Genomic DNA, 24,297 nt, shown 5'->3' with positions numbered 1-24,297 from the left:
CAAGTAATTTTCTGATGTACTACAAATTGATCAAAAGTATACCCATACGTATTAAAGCTGTTACCAATACAAATAACACATCATGTACTCAAAAACATACGTAGAAAACATAATTGCAAAACTAAACGAACAACATATTGTACATATTTCAAATTAAAAACCCTGCCGAAATCTCTAAAGCTCAATCTAAATGGCAAAACCTTCTTCGAGAAAAAGAATTTAATTGGAAACAAATATTTGTCATGCCATATGAATCAACTACTGATAGCACACTTTTCAATATATATACATCCATAGAATCATAGCTACAAATAAATATCTTTTTAAGTGCAACCTATCCAACACAAATCTATGTGATTTGTGTAGTGAACATATTGAAACAATAGAACACCTTTACTGGGAGTGTAAACATATTCAATCTCTATGGAATCAATTGACAACCTTTCTAGCGAAACAACAATTAAATGTTAAACTATCTCTCTTAGACATCAGTTTAGGTGTAAATACCTGCAAAATACAAGAGGTTAATAACGCTGTTAATTGCATAATTATATTGATGAAGTATTTTATATTCAGCATGAAATACAAAAAACAAACACCTACAATGAACTGTTTTCTCAATTATTTAAAACTGAAGATTCAAATTAAAAAAGAAATAGCCCTAAACAATGATATACTTCATATATTTGAACAAAAATGGAAACACATTTAACTTTCATAAACAAGCCCAGTATGCTTTCTACCCACTTTATGCAACTCATCCTTATTCGTAACTATTCTGTTGTTTTTCTCTTTCTTTCTTTAAAAAAAAAACAACACCTATCACAAACAACCAAAGAAAAAATACATATTAACCCTTTTTTAATCTAAAGGAAACCATAAGGTCAATATAATTTTTTTTTTCATGCGCATAACGCAAAACTCATTTACAAAAAAGTTTATATTGTTTAGAGTTTCAACGTTTGGTCATATTTCATCGTGTAAAACATATGTTTATGTTTGATAATTTGAGAACAGGGAGTCGTCCAATTGTGAAGTGCTTTATGTCCTCGCGATTGATTGTTTCTCATAACAAACAATCCTATAAGGCATCAATATGAAACTTAAAAGGGATAATTGAATTCATGAAAAAAATAATTGCGTCAATGTTTTACAGTTTGAGGTAAAGAGATTCCGGATAGAGCTCGGATTTCTGTTGTGGATTTGAAAACGGGTTCGAAGGCATATGTGAAACCATCAGTGCCGAATTCTGCTGAAGCACAGAAAGAAGCTGGCATCTCTGTTGTTGCTAATGGCAACATGTCTGGTTATAGTGGCGATGTGGATAGTGTTTCCATTACAACATATATATTTTGCTATGTAAGACTGGAAATGCCTTGACATTTTGTGGTGAAGAGCAGCTGTTTGCATGGATTGCCTTTGGACTTTTTTGACCTTAAGATTGAATCATTAATGTTTTATAATATCAATATTAAAACAAATGTGATCATATATCAGAGTGCATAACTGTCGCTTTTAATAGGAAATTTAAAAGAAATATGTGATCTGCAAATTTGAAATTCATTGCGTAATAATTAATGGGGATAGGCATACGCAAAGTGTAATCTCTTGAGATGGAATTGGTAAAACTTCCCGAAATTCATTTACTATGTATAAAATAGATTGTGTTAGCATGTATTCATATCATCCCACTACAAGTGACAACAAATTTAATTAAAGTTTCTTGTCACTGACCTATTTGTTTTCGTTTTTACCATTTTATCCAGTTGAGTGCACATACTATCGGACATCAAAGACACAATTCTCTTTCAACTTTTTATGCTGTGTTTATTATCACAATCCATTTGAGTATGTTTATTGAGCTTATTGTCAAAATATATGTATATCCCATTTACCAAACTAAGAATTTTGGATATAGGTTCATATTATAGAAAACGCCAAACCAAGTCAAGGGGAAGATGTATCCAACCAAGTGTAAAGAGTTAACTGGATGGTAAAAAGTTTTTTAGATTTTCAATAAGTTGTGATATACAATTTACAATGTGGAAATAATAACAAATTGTATTTCTGGAAAAGTACCCATTAAACACCCACTACCTTTATTGTAAATCAGCCCGTGCTATGATTTCATAATTTCATATAATAATGTGATACTCGTGATTTAGCCACTTTTCCTGTTGGTTCGGCCACCTAAGCGTTCGAAATTGCGTATGCGCAACTTAAATATTTATTCAAATTGGAGATGATGATATCTAGAACTAAAAACATCCGTAGAACGCAAATAAACCGAAAATTTTGAACTCAAACTTGTTAAACATCGATATACTTACATGTACATGTTGACAGTCGGAAGTCTGTATCTGCTGAACGTTTTCCTATTGGTTCGTGAATTTTATTGGTCGAGCGCACGCGCTCAAATGTGAGGCTCAAGAAGGGGGCACTGGGTTGTAAATCATTCACTGATGTTCAATTCTCAATTATGTAATGTAATTATTTTCTCAATAAATAAATAAACAGTGAAAACAATTGTAACTAAGCAGCAAAAAAAGCAAATATGCACAAACTGTGAGTAATTTATGAAATTGAACAAATGGAGATTTGATTCGTTGGTACAAAAGTCTGCAGTAAGAAAACAACTGAACAACGATAAACAACATCGACAATTTAACTGCAATGAGGGCACAGAAAACTGTAGCCTCGTCTGAGAACAGACATGGCATGACAGAAACCCAAGTGAACCCAATGTCCACACTCGTCGCACTGTCCCCAGTTGACTATCTTTAGGTGTGGTCGCTTGTCAACATTGATGGGCGTGAATCTCTCGCAAACGCAGCAAACTTCTGTGTCGTCAATATCTGACTCGCTTTCAGAATTGTCGGTTCGGTTGATGATTAAACCGCTTGTAGATTGTTTGGGGCTTGTTTGTGGCAGGTTTGTCCTGGATGATGATGGTGCCTTGGTTTTCTTTTGTGCATCGTATATTTCGAGCGCCTCAATGTATGCATCACTGGTGAGTAGTTTCCCGCCAGGCTTCGGTTTTGGTGTTGTGGGATTTTGCTTCCCGCATTTGCATTTGCAAGGGGCTGTTGTGCTGGTAGATTCGGATTTCGCCCGAAGATACTCATCCACCGCCTCTTTGCCAGCGCGTATCGACTGCATCTTGAGCATTGGTGTCTCATCTCGGAACGATTCACACGGCAAGAGCTTTTCCATCGGAACAGCATTTTTGTTCAGGGGATGCACGCCGGTTTTCCTAAAAGCGGAAACTATGTTCCAGTGACAGAGGGCCTTCAAGTACGCCTTACATGCAATGCCTGCTATTTCGTATTTCGTCACGATCTTGCCTTGATTCGCCTTCATGTACGAAGCACATTCGCTATAATAGAAGCGCTTGAACGGCCCAAACACTCCGACATCAAGGGGTTGCAGGACATGCGATGTGTGCGCTGGCAAACAAAACAGGTGGATGTGTCGATCTCTGGCCCATTTCACCATCTCTTGGGAAGTGTGTGTGCTGTGCCCGTCAAGTAATAGAAGTACTGGTTGGCTGCCGTCTCCTCTATTGACGTACTTCAAAAAGTGGTTTTCGAGGTAGTCCTTGAAGGTTGCAGTGGTCGACCAACCAGTTTCCGACATGGTCACAACAGCACCGGGTGTAAGTTCTTTCGACAAGTTGTCGTTGGACCTTTTTCCTGCATTAATTATTTATGTAAATAACTACAGCGTTTAAATATTAAAAGATAGTACATTAATGTAGTGTTTCAAAGTTAATATTCTTTTGCAATTAATTAAATAACATCAATGTATTGATTTACGCGACTGACTTTTACTTTAAATGCATGTTTTAGCTTTATAAATACTGTACTACATAATTATGAATGTAACTCATTTGCTTAGCATATATGGATTAAAAATTAGTTTGCTTAGATTTTAATAAACCTTTAAACACAAAATATGGCGGCAGATGGTGTCCTGATGCGCTTGCGCACGCGATCAATGTTGTTGTTGCCGATCGTGGCGACGTGACCGCCTGCGCTTTCTCTTTGATTGGAGCGATAATATTTGGTGGTCGATGTTCAGGAGAGATGCCCGTTTCGTCCAGATTGTATATGCAATCAGGTCTCTCCTGTAGCCCGTACTCCGCGATAGCCACTTCGAGGTTATCAAAATATTTGGCAACAATTTCTGGAGTTGAGTGTTTGGCTCTGTTTGAATCCAACGCTGAAGGTTTCAGTGTGGATATTCTGCTCTCCCATCTTTTTAAAAAGCCATATAACCAACAGTTACTGAGTGGCTTGTCAGTAGCGCGTTTTCCAAGGTGGTGCGCCAATTCGCCTGCCATCTGTTGCATTGCTGTATTACTGAAGCCGTACCCCAGTCTGGCAGAGTCTTCTGTGTGTTCCACCAACCTCAGTTCCTCGTCTTCAGTGAAAATCGTTTCAGTCGTGAAGTTATTTGGATCCACACGACCACTGATCCGATCACGCAATGTCTGGTATGGAATGTTGTATTGAAGAGCAACACGACGGATGGATATTTTTTTCAACTTTACTTCTTCAACTGCTTTAAGCAGTATGTCAGGGGTATAGTTTTTATATTTTCCATGATATTTTTGAGGAACTGCCTACAACGTTAAAAAAACACGCGACGTTAATTGGATATTAATCAGTTTTCGTTCAACTTTCCATATCCCCCGTTACGGGCCTCTACTTTACAAAAACGTCGACTTAAGTCGATATTGTTTTAGTCACGTTACCTTGACATTGTAAACAAAAGTCTGGGGCAGATGTAAAACCAAAATAAGCGTAATATTTAAGGTATACTGTTATTTTACTCAGTTATTTCAGTGCAAATTGCAATAATATGAATGTGTATACAGTAAGAAAAAGCAAAATATTACCTTTTTTGTCCTCATTTTTCACTTTTACCGAGAGTGCAAATCTTCCGGTTATACTAGTATCGAATTCGGACACGTGCGACGCACGGATGTTTTTATTATTGCGTCACAAAAAAATTCACGAACTAATAGGAATTCACGAACCAATAGGAAAGAAGGATATATCTTGTGTATATATGTCGAAGGGGCAGACATGCATATATGTATCTCATTTTTTTCAATTATTATTACATTTTCAATAAATTATATTCTACATCCAGTTTCGAGTTCAACAGTTCAATTCAGTTCATAGTCTACTTTCGATTGCTCCTAGTTGTTTAGTCTATGTTTACCTGATCTCCAGCCGAGTTTTCTAGCAGAACAACCTTTCCAAACGCACCCTGACCAATACAGCCTGTGACCCGGTACTCCCCATCGTCCGAAGCCATCGATTATTCTTATTTAATGTAAATAGACCAATAAAACCGTTAGATATTCCCACTGCGCTTTTAGCATACGACACCTTTGATTTCCTTGCAACAGGAAGTAAATTACGCTTCTTGTTAAACCGCTCTATATCTACCATGTCATATTAGATACGTGCATTACAAAGACTAAGATATCGATATGCCCTACTTATCGATTAGTTTAGAACTATTCACATCTTCTACGAATAGTTTTGCATACATAAAACAGTGCTGATGGAGAAAAACTAAAATATAACTATCAAGCGCAAATTGAATGTGGCAACTTAGTTATAAGTGATCGTTCCATCCATGAATATTTTATAAATCGATCTCATTGAATTTGTATATCATATTACGTGTCCTATATTTCCAAAATATGCTTTGTACAGCAATAACAATTAACCAAAGTCCTTTTTTCACGTTACTCGAAAGGCAGGATATGTTTACAGATTTCTTACATGTTTTTTATTATCGTCTGATGGCAGTACAAAATGCATCCTCGTAGACTTTATATCTATTGAATGACTAACTTCTGGATAAGGAGCTTAAACGTATACATGTTTAAAGATATAATTCCAACGGAGGTTGAAATGCATTTTTTTGCTGGCTACGAGGTGAAAGGTCAAGCGCATTTCACATAGTGTATACCATATTGTGTAGTTTGGTTTATTTATTGCGGGTTTTAATAAATTATATATAACCGTTTGATGAAGCATTAACTTTCAAAATGCCGCGCTTAACTAATCGTATATCACAATGGAAGGATAAGAATAGCTGCGGGAACTATGCTCCAACTAAAACTTTCAATATGCCGCGCTGTACATATCGTATATCAAACTTAAAGGATAAATATAACTGCGGGAACTATGTTTCAACTATACCTTTCAATATGCCGCGCTGTATTTATCGTATATTACACTTGAAGGATCATAATACCTGCGAGAAGTATGCTCTATCTATAACGTTTTATACCGAGCTGTACATATCGTATATCACACTTGAAGGATAATAATAGCTGCGGGAAGTATGCTCCACCTTTAACATTCAATATGCCGCGCTGTATTTATCGCATATTACACTTGAAGGATAATAATAGCTGCGGGAACTATGTTTCAACTATAACTTTCAATATGCCGCGCTGTATTTATCGTATATTACACTTGAAGGATAATAATAGCTGCGGGAAGTATGCTCCAACTATAACTTTCAATATACCGCACTGTGCATAATGTACCCCACACTTTAAGGATAAATATCCAGCGGTCACTTTGCCACAACTAGTACATTTTCCTTATTGTGTAACAGCAAATTTTATTCAGACATAAATACACAATACGGACTCTTGCTTTATCTGTGCATGCTACCATTCTATTGAGAATTATGTTGTAAGAAACGCACCACATGTCCACTTTTTGAAAGGAAAACAATAAGCATTTTTTTCTCACGATTTTATGACAAAAGCCATGTGCTGGTTTGCAAATGTATTTTCATTTTGAAATTAAATTAAACAGTCAAATTAATGGCATGTTCCTCTTGTGAAAATGTGCATTAGTTTTTATAATTCAACGAAATCGTTTTCGAGGATTAACTTCTGGTCATTAGATCCTTTTCAACACATTTAAAGGTCATTTAATTTAAAATACATTTTTAAACAAACTGTGTCAAATATGAGTAGTCAATTTTGTCAACAATACAATTAAGTTGCAACTTTGTGTTGGGTACTGGATGTTTAAATTTAAACAAATTGCTTTCAAATACGGGTTGTTGAAGTCATGTAATTACATTTCTGTGTTTATTCTTCAGTATTTACTGAAAACTTAACGTCATCAAATTCATCATCAAATCCATCATGTGTATCAGCAGCAGCAACTGGAGCTGTAGCACTATTATTTGTTGTACTTCATTGTCACTGAATACACGTATACATACTTGAAATGCATGTTTCAACCATGATTCAATAACACAAATGCATGTTATGACAATTACACCTTAATCCAAGACACAGCTTCTTAAACCGCAGATATTCTTTTGACAATGAAGTGGTGGCCAAACATCTAGAATTCACATAATAGTACCTTTTATCATGCATCTGAGATTTATTTAATGTTTGGACTGTGTTTGGTTATTGGTTCTTTTCCCGTTCAAAATGTTATAATATGTGGAAACATTATTATATTAACCATATAAGATACAAATGCTAAAATATTGACCTTTAAGTGTAACATTGACCTTGACCTGGCATCAGTGGCTCATGTTTTTGTTTAGGTTATCTAGCTTACCTTAACAATCGCATTATTTTGATTATAGCCATTCAAAGGGTACAGTACGCATTGAGCAGATATTACAATGAGGGCTCAATCGTATAATCTACCTTTACTGTGAGTTTGCGTAAAAGACTCATGCATTTGTACATATCATATTAATTTCCAAAACATTTTATCAAATTATGATGAACATTATTTACGATCATGATAATATTAACATGAAACCAATTTGGAGGCTTTAAATTTTGACATTTACTTACATTGTCGATATTGATATGGAATTACTTGACAATACCCATGTAATAAGCTATTATAAATTAAATTGTGTCACGTTATGTACGTCAATGTCATCATTTCACATTTCTGAACCTAGTGAAAATCTAATGACACATACAGTTTTAACGTGACAAGATATGGACAAAAGCATAACATCGTTAAAAACTTAAAAACGAGCAAACTAAAAAGATGTGGATAGCATTTTTGGTACTTCTCTCTTGATGAACACAGATTTTTCAGATCGTGGCTGGATCGGTATTATCGTCGTCAAGTCGCAGCTCTGTGAGAACGGGGGATAACTGTGTGAACAATACCCGTTATTCCATTTACAAGTTTGTCACTTAATGTTTGAAATAGCTGATCAGGGCGTGCAATTTTCAACCACATCATTTTGGTTGCAGCAATTCATTCCAAATCTTGTGTATGTCAAGGATCTTTTGTTACAAATTCCCCCAGAATCTTTAACAATAGCATTTCTATTAAAGTCATCAACCAATGAATGTGTGGCTTTGTGCTCGTGCAAGTCTGTTTCCAGTAAGAGACATTGATACTGATTTAAGAAATGCAATCAGTTCACCACTGCAATTTCCTTGGAAAACCCTCTTAACTGTATTTCCGAGTAACATTTATCCAGATTTGATTCCAATTTTTTCTTCCAGTAAAATTTTGAGTTTGAAACATAAATCATCGAACAAAATAATATTAAGCAGCATTCACCAGTGTAATTATATGGGAGGTGTTCAACTGGCGGAAGTTGAAAAAAGTCACCACACATAACAATTTGAAAACCACCGAACGATCATTGTGCCTTTTTAATTTTGCAAACACCGTAAATGGTGTCCATAGTATTTTTTTTTATGTTTAACATGAAACATTCATCCATTATGACACAATCTGTTTTTTATTATTTTTCAATAACTGTTTGATATCTTGGTTTGAAATGTTCATTACTTTTAATGTCTTAATGATTATGTCTACCATCCAAAAGACCGAAGAACGTTTTTACAGCAAATGGCATTCCACTACAGGAAAATATATAAATAAACATAAAAGGTATTTCAATTACAAATGCAAAATGCTATGTACGTCATAAAAATAATAAATTATGTATGTGTACAGTGTGCATATGTTGTTTAACTCAATTCAGATTAGAACTAATTATTTCAGTTAATTAAATGTTTAGTACAATAACACAATTTATGGTTATATATGATACCTTTGATTATTATCATATTATCATCATTTGATGAAAAAGTTTTAGAATTTATAATGATACTACTACACACAATTTATATGAATAAAAAACAATGTCACAATAATTTATAAATCAGCATATGAAAACAAACAACATATTACCGTATAATGCATTAACAATCACGATCGAACACGCCAGTTGAACACATAAGCCTTAAAGTGTAGCATGTTAGCTTCTTCTGACTCAACATACGATTTCCCTGTGCCAGCAAACTCAAACATCAACAAGGTATGATCTTCAGACTCAACAGCTTGTCATTACTGGAAATCATTTGCATTTAATATGATATCGCAAATCTGTGCCGTAGCACTCACAATAAAAACGAAAGATAATAATGTCGAAATTTTACTTATTTGCTTTATTCAAAATTTTCAACCACTCTTATTTTGTTTACAATTTGCGGGCGTGTGCGTCTGCTCAACTGAGGCTCAAACAAATACAGGTAGTTATGCAAAAGTCCCCATCGCCGTGTGCACATCAGTGTCATAGTAAGATTTCGTCTCATTTGGTTAAGAAACTTGCTTTGTTGTATGTTAATACAACACGTACATTCAACTATTGGCTATTGATATTCAGTGTAATCATTACGTTCATTGCATTCCTTTGAGAAATATTGGCATTTATTGAGACAATGGTGTTAAATAGGATTTTTTGGCAGTTGTATCCTTGTATATATTAACAGTATTTGTTTAAAGATCCCTGTGTCTTATCATATCAACGACAGCTTATAAAAGTGCATAAAACGACTTATATACATCTTTAACTTTTATGCGGGCGTGTTTATAATTCTGTGATTAACAAAGAAAATAGTAAAACAGCTACAATGTATTTTGCTATCATGTAATTAAACATGACTAAATGAATTGTCGCATAATTTTCTTTTTCTTAATCCTTTTTTTTAAATTTCTGCTTGAAGCAACGCTTTGCATCAAAGATATCCATAACCACAATCATTCGCGAAGCAAATCCACAGTGATTATTTATTTCATTTTATTTGCCGATTAAATAATGCGGTACACGTGTGTCTAGTTTTTCGTGTCTACTACTACTTCTACTACTGCTACTACTACTACTACTACTACTACTACTACTACTACTACTACTACTACTACTACTACTACTACTACTACTACTACTACTACTACTACTTCTACTACTACTACTACTACTACTATTACTACTACTACTGCTGCTGCTGCTGCTGCTGCTACTACTACTACTACTACTACTACTACTACTACTACTACTACTACTACTACTACTACTACTACTACTACTACTATACTACTACTATAATATAATATAACTGCTGCTGCTACTGCTGCTGCTGCTACTACTACTACTACTACTACTACTACTACTACTACTACTACTACTACTACTACTACTACTACTACTACTACTACTACTACTACTACTACTACTACTACTACTTCTACTACTACTGCTGCTGCTGCTGCTGCTGCTGCTACTACTACTACTACTACTACTACTACTACTACTACTACTACTACTACTACTACTACTACTACTACTACTAATACTACTACTACTATACTAATACTACGTTTACTACTTGTACTAATAAAACTTATACTAATATTGATATTTTTTTAATAATAATAATAACAATTTAACAATGTTAAGGCATTTATCTGATATTTATTTTGATAAATAATATACTAATTTAATTAGTATCACATATAATTTCCTGACTATAATTATATATTATATAGTAAACTTTACCGGAGCTTTGTCAAAAGATTAAGACAGAAAAAAAAAGAAATTTATTACGACTTGTACAAGTTCATCGTCAGTCTGAACAATGTTATATTATGCATAGAAAACGGTCATGTGAAAAGGAAGTGATCATACAGTAATAACTAGTGTACATAATATCTAACGTAATACAGGTCACTGGTTGGAAATAACCGCATTATTGCAAAAGAGTATTGTGACATATTGGTAATCGGTCATTATGCTATTTATATTTGTGGAAAATAAACAAAAATGGAGAGTAAATTATCACATGCATACCATTTGGATTAATATGCTAATAATAACAATAAAATTGCACTTTTTGTAAACAATTAAATATGGCAGCAAGCAATGTATACGACTTCCTGAATAAAAGCTTGTTTGAAGGAGGAGTGATTGAAACATTTATCTCATTATATTGGGCTATGTCGTTCCCTGGGCACGCATGGATGAAACGTGTTGTTGCTGCCATCTAAAACGAAACCGAATTGCGATACACTGCCCATGTGCAAATACCAAGCGAGGTCTTGATATAAAATATCTATGTATAAAGCGGAATTATGATAGGTTGTTTCATTTTATGTAGTAAAAGTTTTTGTTCTTTACCCTCAATAAGTTCAATCAACCCATGAAGTTTTAGGTAAATAGTTGAAACGCTTGTGAAGAAAAGCATTAAAAAATGCCCGTCTAAACCTAAAAACCTTTCTGTGAACACGCATACATTTTTGCACAATATATTTCAACAATTATGTAAACTAAGAAATGGTTCGAACGAGGCCTGTGAAACCCTACTAAAAAGTCTACATATTTTTCATCGCAAACGTGTAATTTTTGTAATGCAGCAACTGCATGCCGCAAAGACCGTATCGCTCATGGCCCAGGATTCGAATCAACGTCTCCTGAAATAAAACGAAGCTGAGTAAAAAATTCGCAAGAAAAAGGAAACCTACGAATAAATGTACATACAAAACAGATCTATCTGTAAAAAAAAAAATTGTATGTGTGTGATTCCTACGTGTGGTGTTCTTTTTTTTTTTGTTTTATTTTATAAATCGATTTGCATACTTCTCTTGAAGAGTTTCACTACTTGTTGCTTTTTCTGGTTCTAGTTTTTTACTATAGTCGGTTTTCAAAAAATCAACATAAGGGTATTACTAATACAGCGAACAAGTGATGATTGGTTTTAACTTACACTAACCTCGATCTGATCTTCGTCATAGCTGGCCGTCAGTGCCGCACTTGCCTTTTTAAACAACTCCTCGTTGTTGTCCATGCAATGGAGGCAGTACCTGAAGTGGTATAAATTATACGATCATCTGTTCGTTGAATGAAATGTTCTGAGAAAGTTTTGGATTATACAAAGAACACAAGTTCTACAGTTTCTCAAATTGCTAGAAGCCATCTTAGGAAAACGGTCAAGCTTCCAGTTAGTGTAATTCTTTTAACAGGGTAGAACTATTTTCGTAATGATGTTCTGTTCCGTCTTCTCAAGTGGTCAGTTAACACGCTTTTTGAACAATAACTAGCAGTTCTGAAACTTAATCGTTAAGTTGAATCTTAAACACGTATTAAATTAACAAAGTTTTGGCGCTCCGTATACGGCAGAAATCATATATCCTATATATCCTATGAACGATACAATCTAGAGGATTACTGTATTTACAACTGTGAACATAATATAATTAAGGTTTCATAATGTAGCACAGTCTTTTGTATATACATATAATGTATATTGACCCAACAGCAAACTGAACTGTGTTTTGATGAACATATGTAAGATCATAATAAATCCAAATGTCTATTAATTATAAACAAAGACTATTTAAGGTAGAACCACTGTAATGATTTTCCGCGATTTCTTCGAAGTTCCTTTTCAGCTGTTTTCTCACGGATATCTAATATAAGCAGAGACTATGTTGTCGTTGCCGAGTGGTTAAGTCTAGAAATCTTTTGGGATCTTCCCGCGCAGGTTCGAATCCTCCCGACAACGCATACTTTTTGCGAAGCGTTTTATTTCTTTTCTAACGTAATTTGATTTAATATAGCATATAAGCTATGTTTATTGTTAACTAGTAGTCCGGTTTTCCAGCAATAACACACAAATTGCAATAACGACCTGTATAAACCAAGCTTTGCATCGAAGTACAAAATTTTCATATTTTCACTAGCGTCATGCGCTCGCGAAATTATCAAAAAGTAAACGGTAACTCTGTATATTTCTTGGTATTTTGTTGTATATAGTGTATCTATAAAAACTAAGTTCAAAATATTATTAAAATGATACTATTTTGAATTTGATGACACTTCGTTTTTAACCAACCCAATTCCTACTTGGCTGAAACCACGTACATTTCATGGCGCTCTTCCATAGATAACAAGTTACAAAAAAAAAAATGTCTGTAAAAGAATACTTATTTCATCTTTTCTAACTTAAAACACATTTACTGCATCTGTTCACACCAACTGCATGCTCATATTTGGAAATCTGGATGAATTATGGAACTTTCATATACCCCAGGGGTGCAAATAAACTGGACAAAACCCGAGCGTGGGTTGGTTTTGTAAAAATCATTATATTTTTTTAAAGCACGGAAAGACTACCTAAAATTTGCATGCAGTTCAGTGAAATGATGCTGATTGAGAAAATAATACATTAGATTATATTTGGAAAGGTGCCCATTACAGTAGCTCTACCTTAATAACTTACATTTTCAGCAATTCAGCATTTTTCTCTTGCTTCGAGCGACCTGAAGGTCAAACAGCGAGTATACTACGACTCTATCATCCAACATAAATATACTTCCAATTACAGAATTATGCGTACACAATAAAGCAAATAATCAAACCCCAGACACTATTTTAGTAGAACAATTCTTATTATCCATTACTTTTATAGCAAAACACTGATTATAAACATAAAATGATTGAAACTGGAATCGCCGCCTAAGAACGATCAATGCCAAGAATTATGGATTTAAACCGGTTTGAGTACTAACGAGACATCACACATGCTCCGGAATTACACCGTGCGTCAATACAATTTTAGTCAGGTGTACCCTTGCTGACAGAAAATGAAAAAATAAATGCAAAATGTGACGCGCAAATCAATTAGAACACATTTTAATGTCGTATGTATCGTTAATATAAACAATTGTTACGGTAAAGATTTTAAAGTTATTATAAAAGAAATAAATAAGGTCCATATATAAAAATATGATTGATGATTAGTTAGCGGAGTATCTAAGGAAATTTGTCATCAAAACATAGTGAAGAAATGATCGTTAATATTCATCCAGATAATGCAAAAATAGCTATACTGTCAATGAATAAAACAGAAAAAGTGTTACCTTTAACAAGATGTGTTTTGCCCTGCAACGAAACAAATCATGATAAGTTAGAATAAAACAAGAAACGGGTGCAACCAACATCAATATCTAAACGCAAATCTAAAGCAAATGAAAACATAAAAACCAAAATCCTGTTTAAATGTGAAAAATATGGGGTTTGTCGGAATGTGTGGCATGATTTTTACTTTTTTTATAAAAAGACAAAATCTAACAGGTAAATTTATGCAAACAAAAAACTTCGACAAGATATTATTTTCTATATACAGAAAATTAAGTTGTATATACAAAAATAATTAGGCAGCTGAATGTACATTTAAGGGATCTTTTCACGGTTTTGTAAATTGACTAAATTGAAAAAAGTTGTTTCAGATTCGCAAATTTTCGTTTTAGTTACGATATTTGTGAGGAAACAGTATTACTGAACATTTACCATAGCCCAATATAGCGATTATATGTATCTTTTGACGATTTGAAAACCTAAAAATTATAAAGCGTTGCAACGCGAAACGACTGAATAATTTGGAGAGTTCTGTTGTTGTCGTTTAAATTAACGAAACTACGAAGATTGCTTATAAAAGGTATAAAATACTAAATCTGTGTATTTTCGGCGGAATAGCCGAAAGGACTAATGCGCCTTGACTTCAGACTAACTCCAGGACTCCGGGGATCACTGGTTCGAACCCTGGTACCGGCTACTTTTTTTCCTTTTTTTAATTTTTTCTTGATTTTTTACCGGAGCTTTTAAGATCCAATGTTTACATTTATCAATATAAAGCATTTAATGACAAACTTCAAAATATGCCAAAATCTTTGAAAGGGCCCCTTTAACGCCGAATCTATAGAAAAGAAGGACATACCATGTCATCAAGAACCCTTGTCACCAAGCCCATAATGGGGTTTGCAGACAGCAAATCGACAATCATATTTCCACCAACAGCCCCGGCATCTTTTTTTTCGTCGACTGGTTTTGCTTTCCCTCCCATCGACGTTCCGCCATCGATACTGAGGTTTATCAATGTGAGGGTGTCCGATGAAAGGTATGTATCCTCGTCATGGTCGTCTTCAATGTCAAACACTTTGGGCGGATCAGTCTTAAAAAGGATATTTCTAATTATGGAAAAAACAGAAACAAAGGACATTTTGCGCAAGATCATAAGCCGTTATGGATCTATTAATCATATTGCAGGAAGTTGTTTATTGCTTTGTTTATTGGTTGAATATTAAACGCCACAGGAACATTCGCAAATCATTTATTGACGCTTTGTTCATTTATGATTACTAATATACATAAAGCAAGAGCATTCTTGTGTAAAATGAAACTTGAATTCTCGCTTATATCCTTATCGATTAAAAATATCGCATTTTATATCTTTCAAGTTTCAATTTTTATATGTTAGACTACTTCTCGTAAATAACCAATCAATACTGGAAAATACGGACTTACTGATCAAAAAGTGCTGGTTAAATTTCAGTAAGAAATGACCCGCTGGTGTTTATATGAACTTGAATATCCATTTGAGCTAAGAACGCATAAGGTGCCAGTTAAGGGACTTACAATGGGCGGTGGCTTGCCGGTGGTTTTAAAGATTTTTTGTCGGAGTATTTCGTCAGCCGACGGTCGTTTACTTGGATCCGCCTGCATCATCATTTTCATAAGATCCGTAACTCCAGCACTGTAGCCGGTCGGCATCGTCGGGACCTGTACAGTAAAAAATAACCATACTATTTATAAAGGTTAATATTGTATCGCATTGCTGCATTCTTATATAAATAATCAAAGTTCTGTTGGACTTACTTTGTTTGTTGATCAAAAGAATACGTTGGTGATATTTTAGTCGATTATGAAATCGATATAAAACCTTAAAATGTTTTATTTTATAAATCTTATTGGCAAAAATATAAATCTTTATCACGTGTCGAGCTGACCACCAATTATAAATCAATTTTTCAGTGATTCACAATCGCACTTTTGTGCTTGGTCCAATGGATCTTTTTTTTATAAACTCCTTTAAAACGAGCATGAATCAAACAGGAAAGAAGGACTCCGCCAGACTATGGTATCATAAATCATAAACAAAAATGAAACAAGTGAAACATTTAGCATTTTTTAAAGGGAGATGAAATACATACCATTGGAACTCAAAATTAATATCATGATTGACGCTTTAAAAATAATTTCAAAGCCAAAGCAACATGTGCGAAAAACAAACTATATTACAATTTAAGAAGCTGTAATATTAGAACATCGACGCTATTTATTTGTTTTAAACGGTAAAATACTTTTCATTTGTATCGTAAAAAACCCATGTGTTTCAAGATGACATGTACACTATAAGGAAATCCCCGCTTTTCTGTTCAGATTATTTTTTCATTCGACACACATACATAATTTTGGCTCTGCAAAAATAATAAGAATAAACGTGTCGGTAAATCCGTAATCATGGTCGATGTAAATGGCATTGAAGTACATAACATGTTATTTATGGAACCATTAATATTATAAATTATAAATAATTGTTTAAAATGTAAATTTTGTAATTGTATTTCTTTTTTTCTTTTTGATGTTCATGTATTTATTTAATATTGAGAAAATAAAATACTGACATGAAACTTTGAGTGTTTTTATGGATTTAAATTGTTCTTGTACCTCATAGTGTACGATCCTGAAGATCATCATAATGAACTGCTTCTGTTCCATCATGTTCTCAAAGGAGTCGTTGTCCATTGTAGCCATCTCATACATCAGGATGCTCAGGGAAAAGATGTCAGTCTGGGAATGTTAAGTGGATTAAAACTAATGAGCATTTTTTGTATGAGTTACACTTACATATATATCGTAGTTTTGCGCTGAATCCTTGATGGATAGAATAACACGCTCTTTATTTCAAAGAATAATTATTAAGTCCCCAGTTCAAACAGCTATAAAACTCCGATAGAATAATAACATATCAGGTGCCATACGAGGCACTTGAGCCGCTATTTGAATTGAAGCAGTCGATAATGCAACGTACTCACATTTGTTAGAAAATTATTGGACAATTTAATAATGCCTATATTAAATTAAGGATCAGAAGTATGGGGTTTCTAAAACTGATTATGTCTGAAACTGATGACACAAACTACTTCGTCAACAAAGAGTCATGTAATTATTGGACCAAAATGAACAGCAGTGTTGGATTCTTTTAAAGATGCTCTATGTCTTCGGACAGAAAATTTGTTAAAGGCGCATACATTATGTGAAATGAAACGGATTTATTTCTAACAAAATAACATTTGACATTTCTTGTAAAGAAAGCAAAGACTTTTATTTAATAAGGTTAATGAGCAGGCAGTACACTTTTCTTAAAGTTTTTGTTTAACAAAAAGTTAAATACATTTTAATGCATAATAGGCACAAACGATTTAATGCATCATATTTGTAGATTTCAAATTCCAATGTTCTCATATACATGTAAAACAGATTTGGATAACATTGTGTTACATACTTATTTTATCTCACAGATTATAACAATTGAACTAGATTGATGGATAAACCGAATACAATACAAAGAACACATAAAAACGCAAGATGTATAACCTTTAATACATAACAAGTTACGCTTCAATCTATGTTTATATCTTTTAGTATTCGCTCGTAAAAACCAAATTGGTTTGTTTAAGTATGTGCTTGAATTCAATTTCTTACGTTAATAATGCAGTAAATCAAGAGATCATTGATGCTCAATTTTGCTTGAGGCGTAACTGACAATTACGTAGGCGTATAACAACAAAATAAGTTTTAAGTTCTCGAAGTAAATGCAATTTACACCTTTGAATATATAGTGTTCTTTCTTATCATTAATTAACATAGAAAATGAAATAAACAGTAGACTTGACGTTTATGTAGCTGACATGTAAATGTGTTACCTATACAGTTTTGGTGTTGAATACATTGCTTCATACGGAGCGTATTACATTCATCATTATAGAATATGCATAAAAAAATTAAATCAAGTCTTTTACTCTAGTCAACAAAGCATACTACTGTTGTGTTTTCCCCGTATTTATTGTGAATGTTATCATCTTCAGATGCTGTAAGCAGTAGAACTATTTTTTGTTATGTGGATGAAACATGGTAGCAGATGAAACATTGACCAGACGTAAACTGTGTACCTTCTCAGTATACGGCAATCCACTAAACATCTCTGGAGCCATGTACATCATGGTCCCCACTTGAGTAGTCGCCATGTCTGTCGAGGACTCAATCACCCTGGAAACTCCGAAATCACCAAGCCGCGTGTCCCAGTTCGCGTCCAGGAAAACATTGAGGCTCTTCAGATCGCGGTGTATCACCGGCTTAGGAAGATTGTGTAGGTACTGAAATGGATTCGACTTGAATGCTTTGTTTGTAGTTTTAAATGCGGTCTTTTTTAAACACGGGCGGAGAGCACCTTCTGGAACTCGATGGGCGCATTATAAATCACTATACTTTGATTCGATAAGGTTCGATGCTTTGTATTAAAATGATTAATTTTTAGGGAAACTGGACTCCCGTTGTTGCAATAACGAAGGCAAAGAAACATCCATAACAATATTACAATTTAAAAATAACCATCTAAACATACTTAATTACAATTTTATTTAAACTGCATTTAATATCAAGAAGACCATGGATCAACTTACAGTGCTATCTTCTTTCATCTACTACTATTATGTGGAGTCTGAGAAGAATACCTGACCTCTAAAGCAGACGCAATCTGGCGAACCCACTCCACCAGGCGTCTCTCGTCCATCTTCTCACCTCGATGTTTGCTGACGTAACCAGAGAGGTCACCATTCGGACAATACTCTACAAAATGTACCACTAGTGAAGTATGCGACACCACGTTATACCGGTAAGTAAATTATTATATCACGACAAGCATTTCATGAAACGCCTTTGGGGAAATATTCTGCGCCATGTTATCATGAAGCATTAGTTCATTATGATAAGTTGCACTATAATAAGTATATATATATATATATATAGGGGAGGTAATGCAATCAAATGTCACAATAAGGTCTTAAATCGAAAACCACAATCACGTCTGAAATTGAAATTGTATATACCTCGCAAATAAGTTCGCTATATATTTCCTTGTATAAGACGTTAAATAAATGGCGTGTTCATAAATAACAATATATAAGGTACCCTTATATACCTTAATTCGTGTTAATATCGGATAAAAAAGGGTATGGAGATACACGTGTTTAAAGTGGGAACCCCATGACCTATTTCTAAATCAGAGACCCCGTAACTGGTCATATGTGTGAATATATATATATATATAGTTGCATGTGTACTGACGAATTATGTCAGAAATAAACATATGGTTTAAAGCACTCACTATACATAGACAAATATTAGATTATATGTACATGGGCAATCTGTGAAGTCAGAAATAGAACAATCAAATGTTCATGTGACAGGTGTATTATCAATCACATCGGCATCAACAGGAGGGGCTGCAGTACAATAAGTATTTGTACAATATCAAAATAAAAATAAAAAAACAAATAATCTTGCTTTTGTAATCGACAGTGTTAACAAACCTGTATAAATCAACAAGGTCAATCCATCTCGCTCATTGCCTAGAAACTTCAAGATGTGCGCGTGATCCAGCGTAGCTAGCAGACACACTTCCTGAATAGTCAATTCGATGATTTTGAGATCTTTTCCCGCCAATTCTACGACCTTCAGTGCCACCTAGAGTAGAAACAGTGAAGACATAATTATAAATCAGCCCGTTATATGATGAAATAACATTATATAATGATGTGATATTATTTATTAAGTTTGATATAAGTGGTTGGAAATTAAGTTGTAACACTTGCCTTTTCTTGCTTATTTTTTTTATTTCTACTGATAAAAAGTATCACTGGACAATATTCAGCCCCTTCAGCAATACATACTAGCTTTTTATAATGCCGAAATAAAGTGTGACTTTGCATATATCTAAGCTTCTACTGTTGTCAGTACTATACCTACGCGAAAGAATATGTATCGTCAGAAGTTATTTTCGACGTATGGGCAGGTTCTCAAAACCTTTTTAAATAAAAAGGTATGTGTACACCTTTACAGACATCCAGTTGGTAATAAACTAGAACTCAAATTCTTAACAACGAAAACGAAATGTGGGGTTTTGTCAAAGGTTTGCCAATTGAAAGGGTTCATTTGCAATATTGTAAGCAAATACTTGGCGTCAAGAGATGCACTCAAAACGATTTTGTATATCGTGAAATTGGACGTGTAACTATCAAAAAAGGAGATATATTTACTTAATCAAATACTGGATACAACTTTTAATATAAGATCATCAGATAATAAATATAGCAAAAAATATATTTGACCATATTACATGACAGTACCCACACAAGACAAATAGGTTCACATTATTAAAATCTATTTTAGTTTAAGTCTAGTTTATTTGGGATTTTATGACGCTTGTCTTTTCCAAGATGTTGAAGATGAAAATATGGTAATATCAGTCGTAATGCGAATTAGCGATACATTTCTACTAGAATACATTTTTATAAGCATATCGCTGTTTTTCAATTTCAACCTTACCTTAATACATACCATGTATAAAAGTTTGGATTAAGTTTATCAAAAAAACGTATGTCATCACATAGATTAAATATTGAGACATGTAGATGGGCTAGACCTACATCATTACCATTAGACCATATAAAGTGTTGAGTTTTTTTCATTTTCAAAAATGAGTTTTATTTTATTCATGACGTAAATAATATACGGAACTAAGATCAAAATATATTCCATTGTATTACATACAACGATCAAGTATGTATCAATTTATTGAGATAATAACATCAAGAAATGAAATTTAATTAAATCATTTGATCTTATATAGTTATCACTCCTTTCAGGTCAGAGGTGTTCGAAAAATACCTTTGAAGCATCTACTTAATGCAGACTGATATGTATTTACCTCATTTATCCCATTTTTATACCGACATTGACGGTACAACACCCCATGGAATGGACTAGCCTCTATCCCACCTTGTTGAATAAACTTGTCGCGTGCACGGACTACTTTTTATTCTACCACTGAATGATTTTTCATAAGACATCTCTGGAGTCGAGAAAACTTAAGCTTTAAATTATACGACCTTCAACCTTTAGATCTAGTCAAGGGACATAATTTTTCGCCATCCGTATAATGAATCAGCTGATTGACGGCGTCATAAAGTGACATACTTATTGCATCTTTTTCCAATAATATGTGATGTCATCTTTTGGTGTACACGAAACTTGTATGCGATGTCTGGGAATAAAACATTGAAGACGCGCATTTTTTTGTGTTAATGTATCCTGGATGTAATTATGAAAAAGTTCATATTCTATTGACAACTTACCTCGGATGGAACCGGTGAGACGAAGGATTTAGATCTACATGTAGATCTAGCTTATTCGGGCTAATGATTTTTAGAATGTGCGTGCCTATTTGCATGTGAAATTGTGTGTGTAGAGCATACTGATGCGTGTGTATTTTGGTTCAGAAGTCTATTCGAATTGTTTTGCTTTTGGATGTAAGTGACCGTAAGGGTATTTTCTTTGATGAATAAACTTTGTCTTTGTTATTTCATCAAAGAAAGTCTTTTTAGTAAGAATAACCCGTTTGCAACAAGTGTGTCAAAGCTTCATAGAATTATTACGGATTATCTTGTGTTTGGGTCACAAACTAAAGGATGTGAAGGCTATATCTAGACGCCATCAAAATCTGCAGCGTCCATGAAAAAAAAAGAGAATATAGTTTTTTGTTGTTGATAATTTATGTTTAGAACGACTATGTGTGTAAAGCTACATGAACATGTATGTTGACATCGACATCATTTTGTCAGGAGCAATCGCCGCCATATTGGATTTTGATCATTTTCGAAAATAAAATAAATTATATAAAAGTACAATTTTCTTTTCGCGGTCGTAAAGTGTTACAATTTGCATGCTGCGTAAAATTGAATCGAGGCATATTGTGATATTTTTTTCTCGTTTTACAGTTTTGTGGTAATTTTTTTTTAATACTATTTTGCGTACCAGAACAAATACATACTATATCACTACTTATGGTTACAGTCGTTAGATATAGATTTTAAGCGCTTTTAAGAATGAATCTAAATTATTGTTAAGGTTATTAGATCTATTAATGTTAAATGTCACGTTGAAAAAAATAAATGGGATAAATATAATACAAGGATTAGCCTTGAATACAGAGACGTTTATGTTGCTCGGCTCGAACACCGAAAGCGCTCGCCAAGGCTCGCGCCCCCAGCGTTCTAAGCCTCGCAACATAAACTTCTCCCTATTCAACGCTAACCTAGTATTCTCCATATATCTCATTGTAACGTTTATTGTTTTTATTATGTACTGCACTATTAAAAAGGCTATGTTTATATCTAGTCATCGAATTACTGAAAATAAAGTTGCTACACAAAATATGATGTTACATGTTAAATCGTTTAAAGTGATATTATGGGCATTTAGCAGTTTATAGGTGTCTATCGCAACCGTTGTTTATTTTTGGTGTTTTCACTTCATATACACTTATATTTGTTAATGTAGCATCAACATACTAAAACATTATCCCGGAAAGAGAAAAATAATGCATTTGAATACCGTACTTTCGTTTGACAACTGATCATGCATTTAAGATTTGAACCTTAATTTAGGTTTAGTGCAGATTCGTTCATACGACACAAAGACACATTTTTGTTTTACGGATCATTTCGGCTTACAGGACTGGGTGGGTCACGTAAGAATATAAAATATATTTTTATAAACAACTGGTAGCAAGATGAGTTGCAGATAATTGATCAGTAACCAAATTTTAACTACCTCTTTTGACCTGTTAATTCTTTTCAGCTCAATTCAACAGTGCAAAATGCCCATAATATCACTTTAAGTAAGGGAACATAATACGTACCGTGTTGACATGTATGTGTAAACCGGTCGTGTTGAATGTACTGTCTAAACTGCATTTAAATGTCATTTGCCATTATTATCTTTGTCTTTACGACAAAAATGCTGTACTTCACGAATTGTTATGTTTTTAATTACATCTATTATGTCAGATGTAACGAATGTACTCATAACTGCTTTTATAGTTTATAACATATTATATGTTATTTAGACCATCTTTATTTTTTTATTTCGTTGGTGGAATGAATAAGATTCATGAATTGCTTCTTAATTGATATCACACGTCGTAATCTCAATACATTTTGTTTTGTGTGTTTGTTTAGCTACAACCGCCTTTCCATAATATAATTAGTTTAATACTTTCTTTATTGTATGGCTGTCTCAAATGTTAATTCTAATTTACACTTACTCGAATGCTTGTACTAAATGCACGAAGATATAATTATTCACTGATTATATTATTGAATATGAAATTATGTTTGGATTATATTGACCATTTCATTTTAATAAATCGGTAGACGTTTTAAAACATGACGTGTTTTAATTGAAATATGTCAATATATATTTCTTAGTGAGTGGTCATGACGATTGATATTGCACCTTAGGATCTTTATTAACTTACATATAATGATCAATGCTAACCACTTGTGTATATATAACGACAGGGCAGACACACACATATGTATCTGATGTTTTAATTATTATAAAAAATTTAATAAATTATATTCTACATCCAATTTCGATTTCAACAGCTCAGTTCAGTTGATTGTCTACTTTCGATTTCTCCTAGTTTTTGAATTTATGTTTACCTGATCTCCAGCCGAGTTTTCTAGCAGAAGGACCTTTCCAAAGGCCCCCTTTCCAATACAGCCTGCGACCCGGTACCCCCCATCGTCCGAAGCCATCGATTATTTTTATTTTATGCCAATAGACCAATTAAACCGTTAGAAATTCCCACTACGCTGTCGACATAGCACACCTTTGATTTCCTTGCAACAGGAAGTTAATTACGCTTCCACTTAAACCTCTCTTTATCTACCTCGTCATATAAGAAACGTACATAACAAAGACGAGATATCGATTTGTCCTACTAATTGA

General features: G+C 33.7%; 2 protein-coding genes across 3 annotated transcripts; both read right to left on the bottom strand.

The window, feature by feature from the left end:
• Positions 1 to 2,664: 2,664 nt before the first annotated feature.
• Positions 2,665 to 5,325, bottom strand: LOC127831571 (uncharacterized). The gene is made up of 3 exons (XM_052356550.1): positions 5,230 to 5,325; positions 3,940 to 4,492; positions 2,665 to 3,692 (listed from the first exon to the last, which is right to left on the bottom strand). The coding sequence occupies exons 1-3, from the start codon at positions 5,323 to 5,325 to the stop codon at positions 2,665 to 2,667; spliced, it is 1,677 nt and encodes a 558-aa protein (XP_052212510.1).
• A 5,455-nt stretch (positions 5,326 to 10,780) lies between these two features.
• Positions 10,781 to 24,225, bottom strand: LOC127882445 (serine/threonine-protein kinase Nek4-like). 2 transcript variants are annotated; one of them, XM_052431083.1, is made up of 11 exons: positions 24,009 to 24,225; positions 19,815 to 19,968; positions 18,962 to 19,071; positions 18,396 to 18,599; positions 16,891 to 17,013; positions 15,799 to 15,942; positions 15,101 to 15,334; positions 14,244 to 14,265; positions 13,604 to 13,643; positions 12,089 to 12,185; positions 10,781 to 11,795 (listed from the first exon to the last, which is right to left on the bottom strand). In XM_052431083.1, the coding sequence occupies exons 1-11, from the start codon at positions 24,102 to 24,104 to the stop codon at positions 11,697 to 11,699; spliced, it is 1,323 nt and encodes a 440-aa protein (XP_052287043.1). In that variant the 5' UTR covers positions 24,105 to 24,225; the 3' UTR covers positions 10,781 to 11,696. The 2 variants fall into 2 exon arrangements, with proteins under 2 accessions (XP_052287043.1, XP_052287044.1); XM_052431084.1 differs by having other exon boundaries at positions 12,095 to 12,185; positions 24,009 to 24,222.
• Positions 24,226 to 24,297: the final 72 nt, after the last annotated feature.

This window comes from Dreissena polymorpha, chromosome 5 (genome assembly GCF_020536995.1).
Source record: "Dreissena polymorpha isolate Duluth1 chromosome 5, UMN_Dpol_1.0, whole genome shotgun sequence".
NCBI lineage: Eukaryota > Metazoa > Mollusca > Bivalvia > Myida > Dreissenidae > Dreissena > Dreissena polymorpha.
Note: the sequence above shows the minus strand (reverse complement) of the source record. Positions and strands in the feature narration are given on the sequence as shown.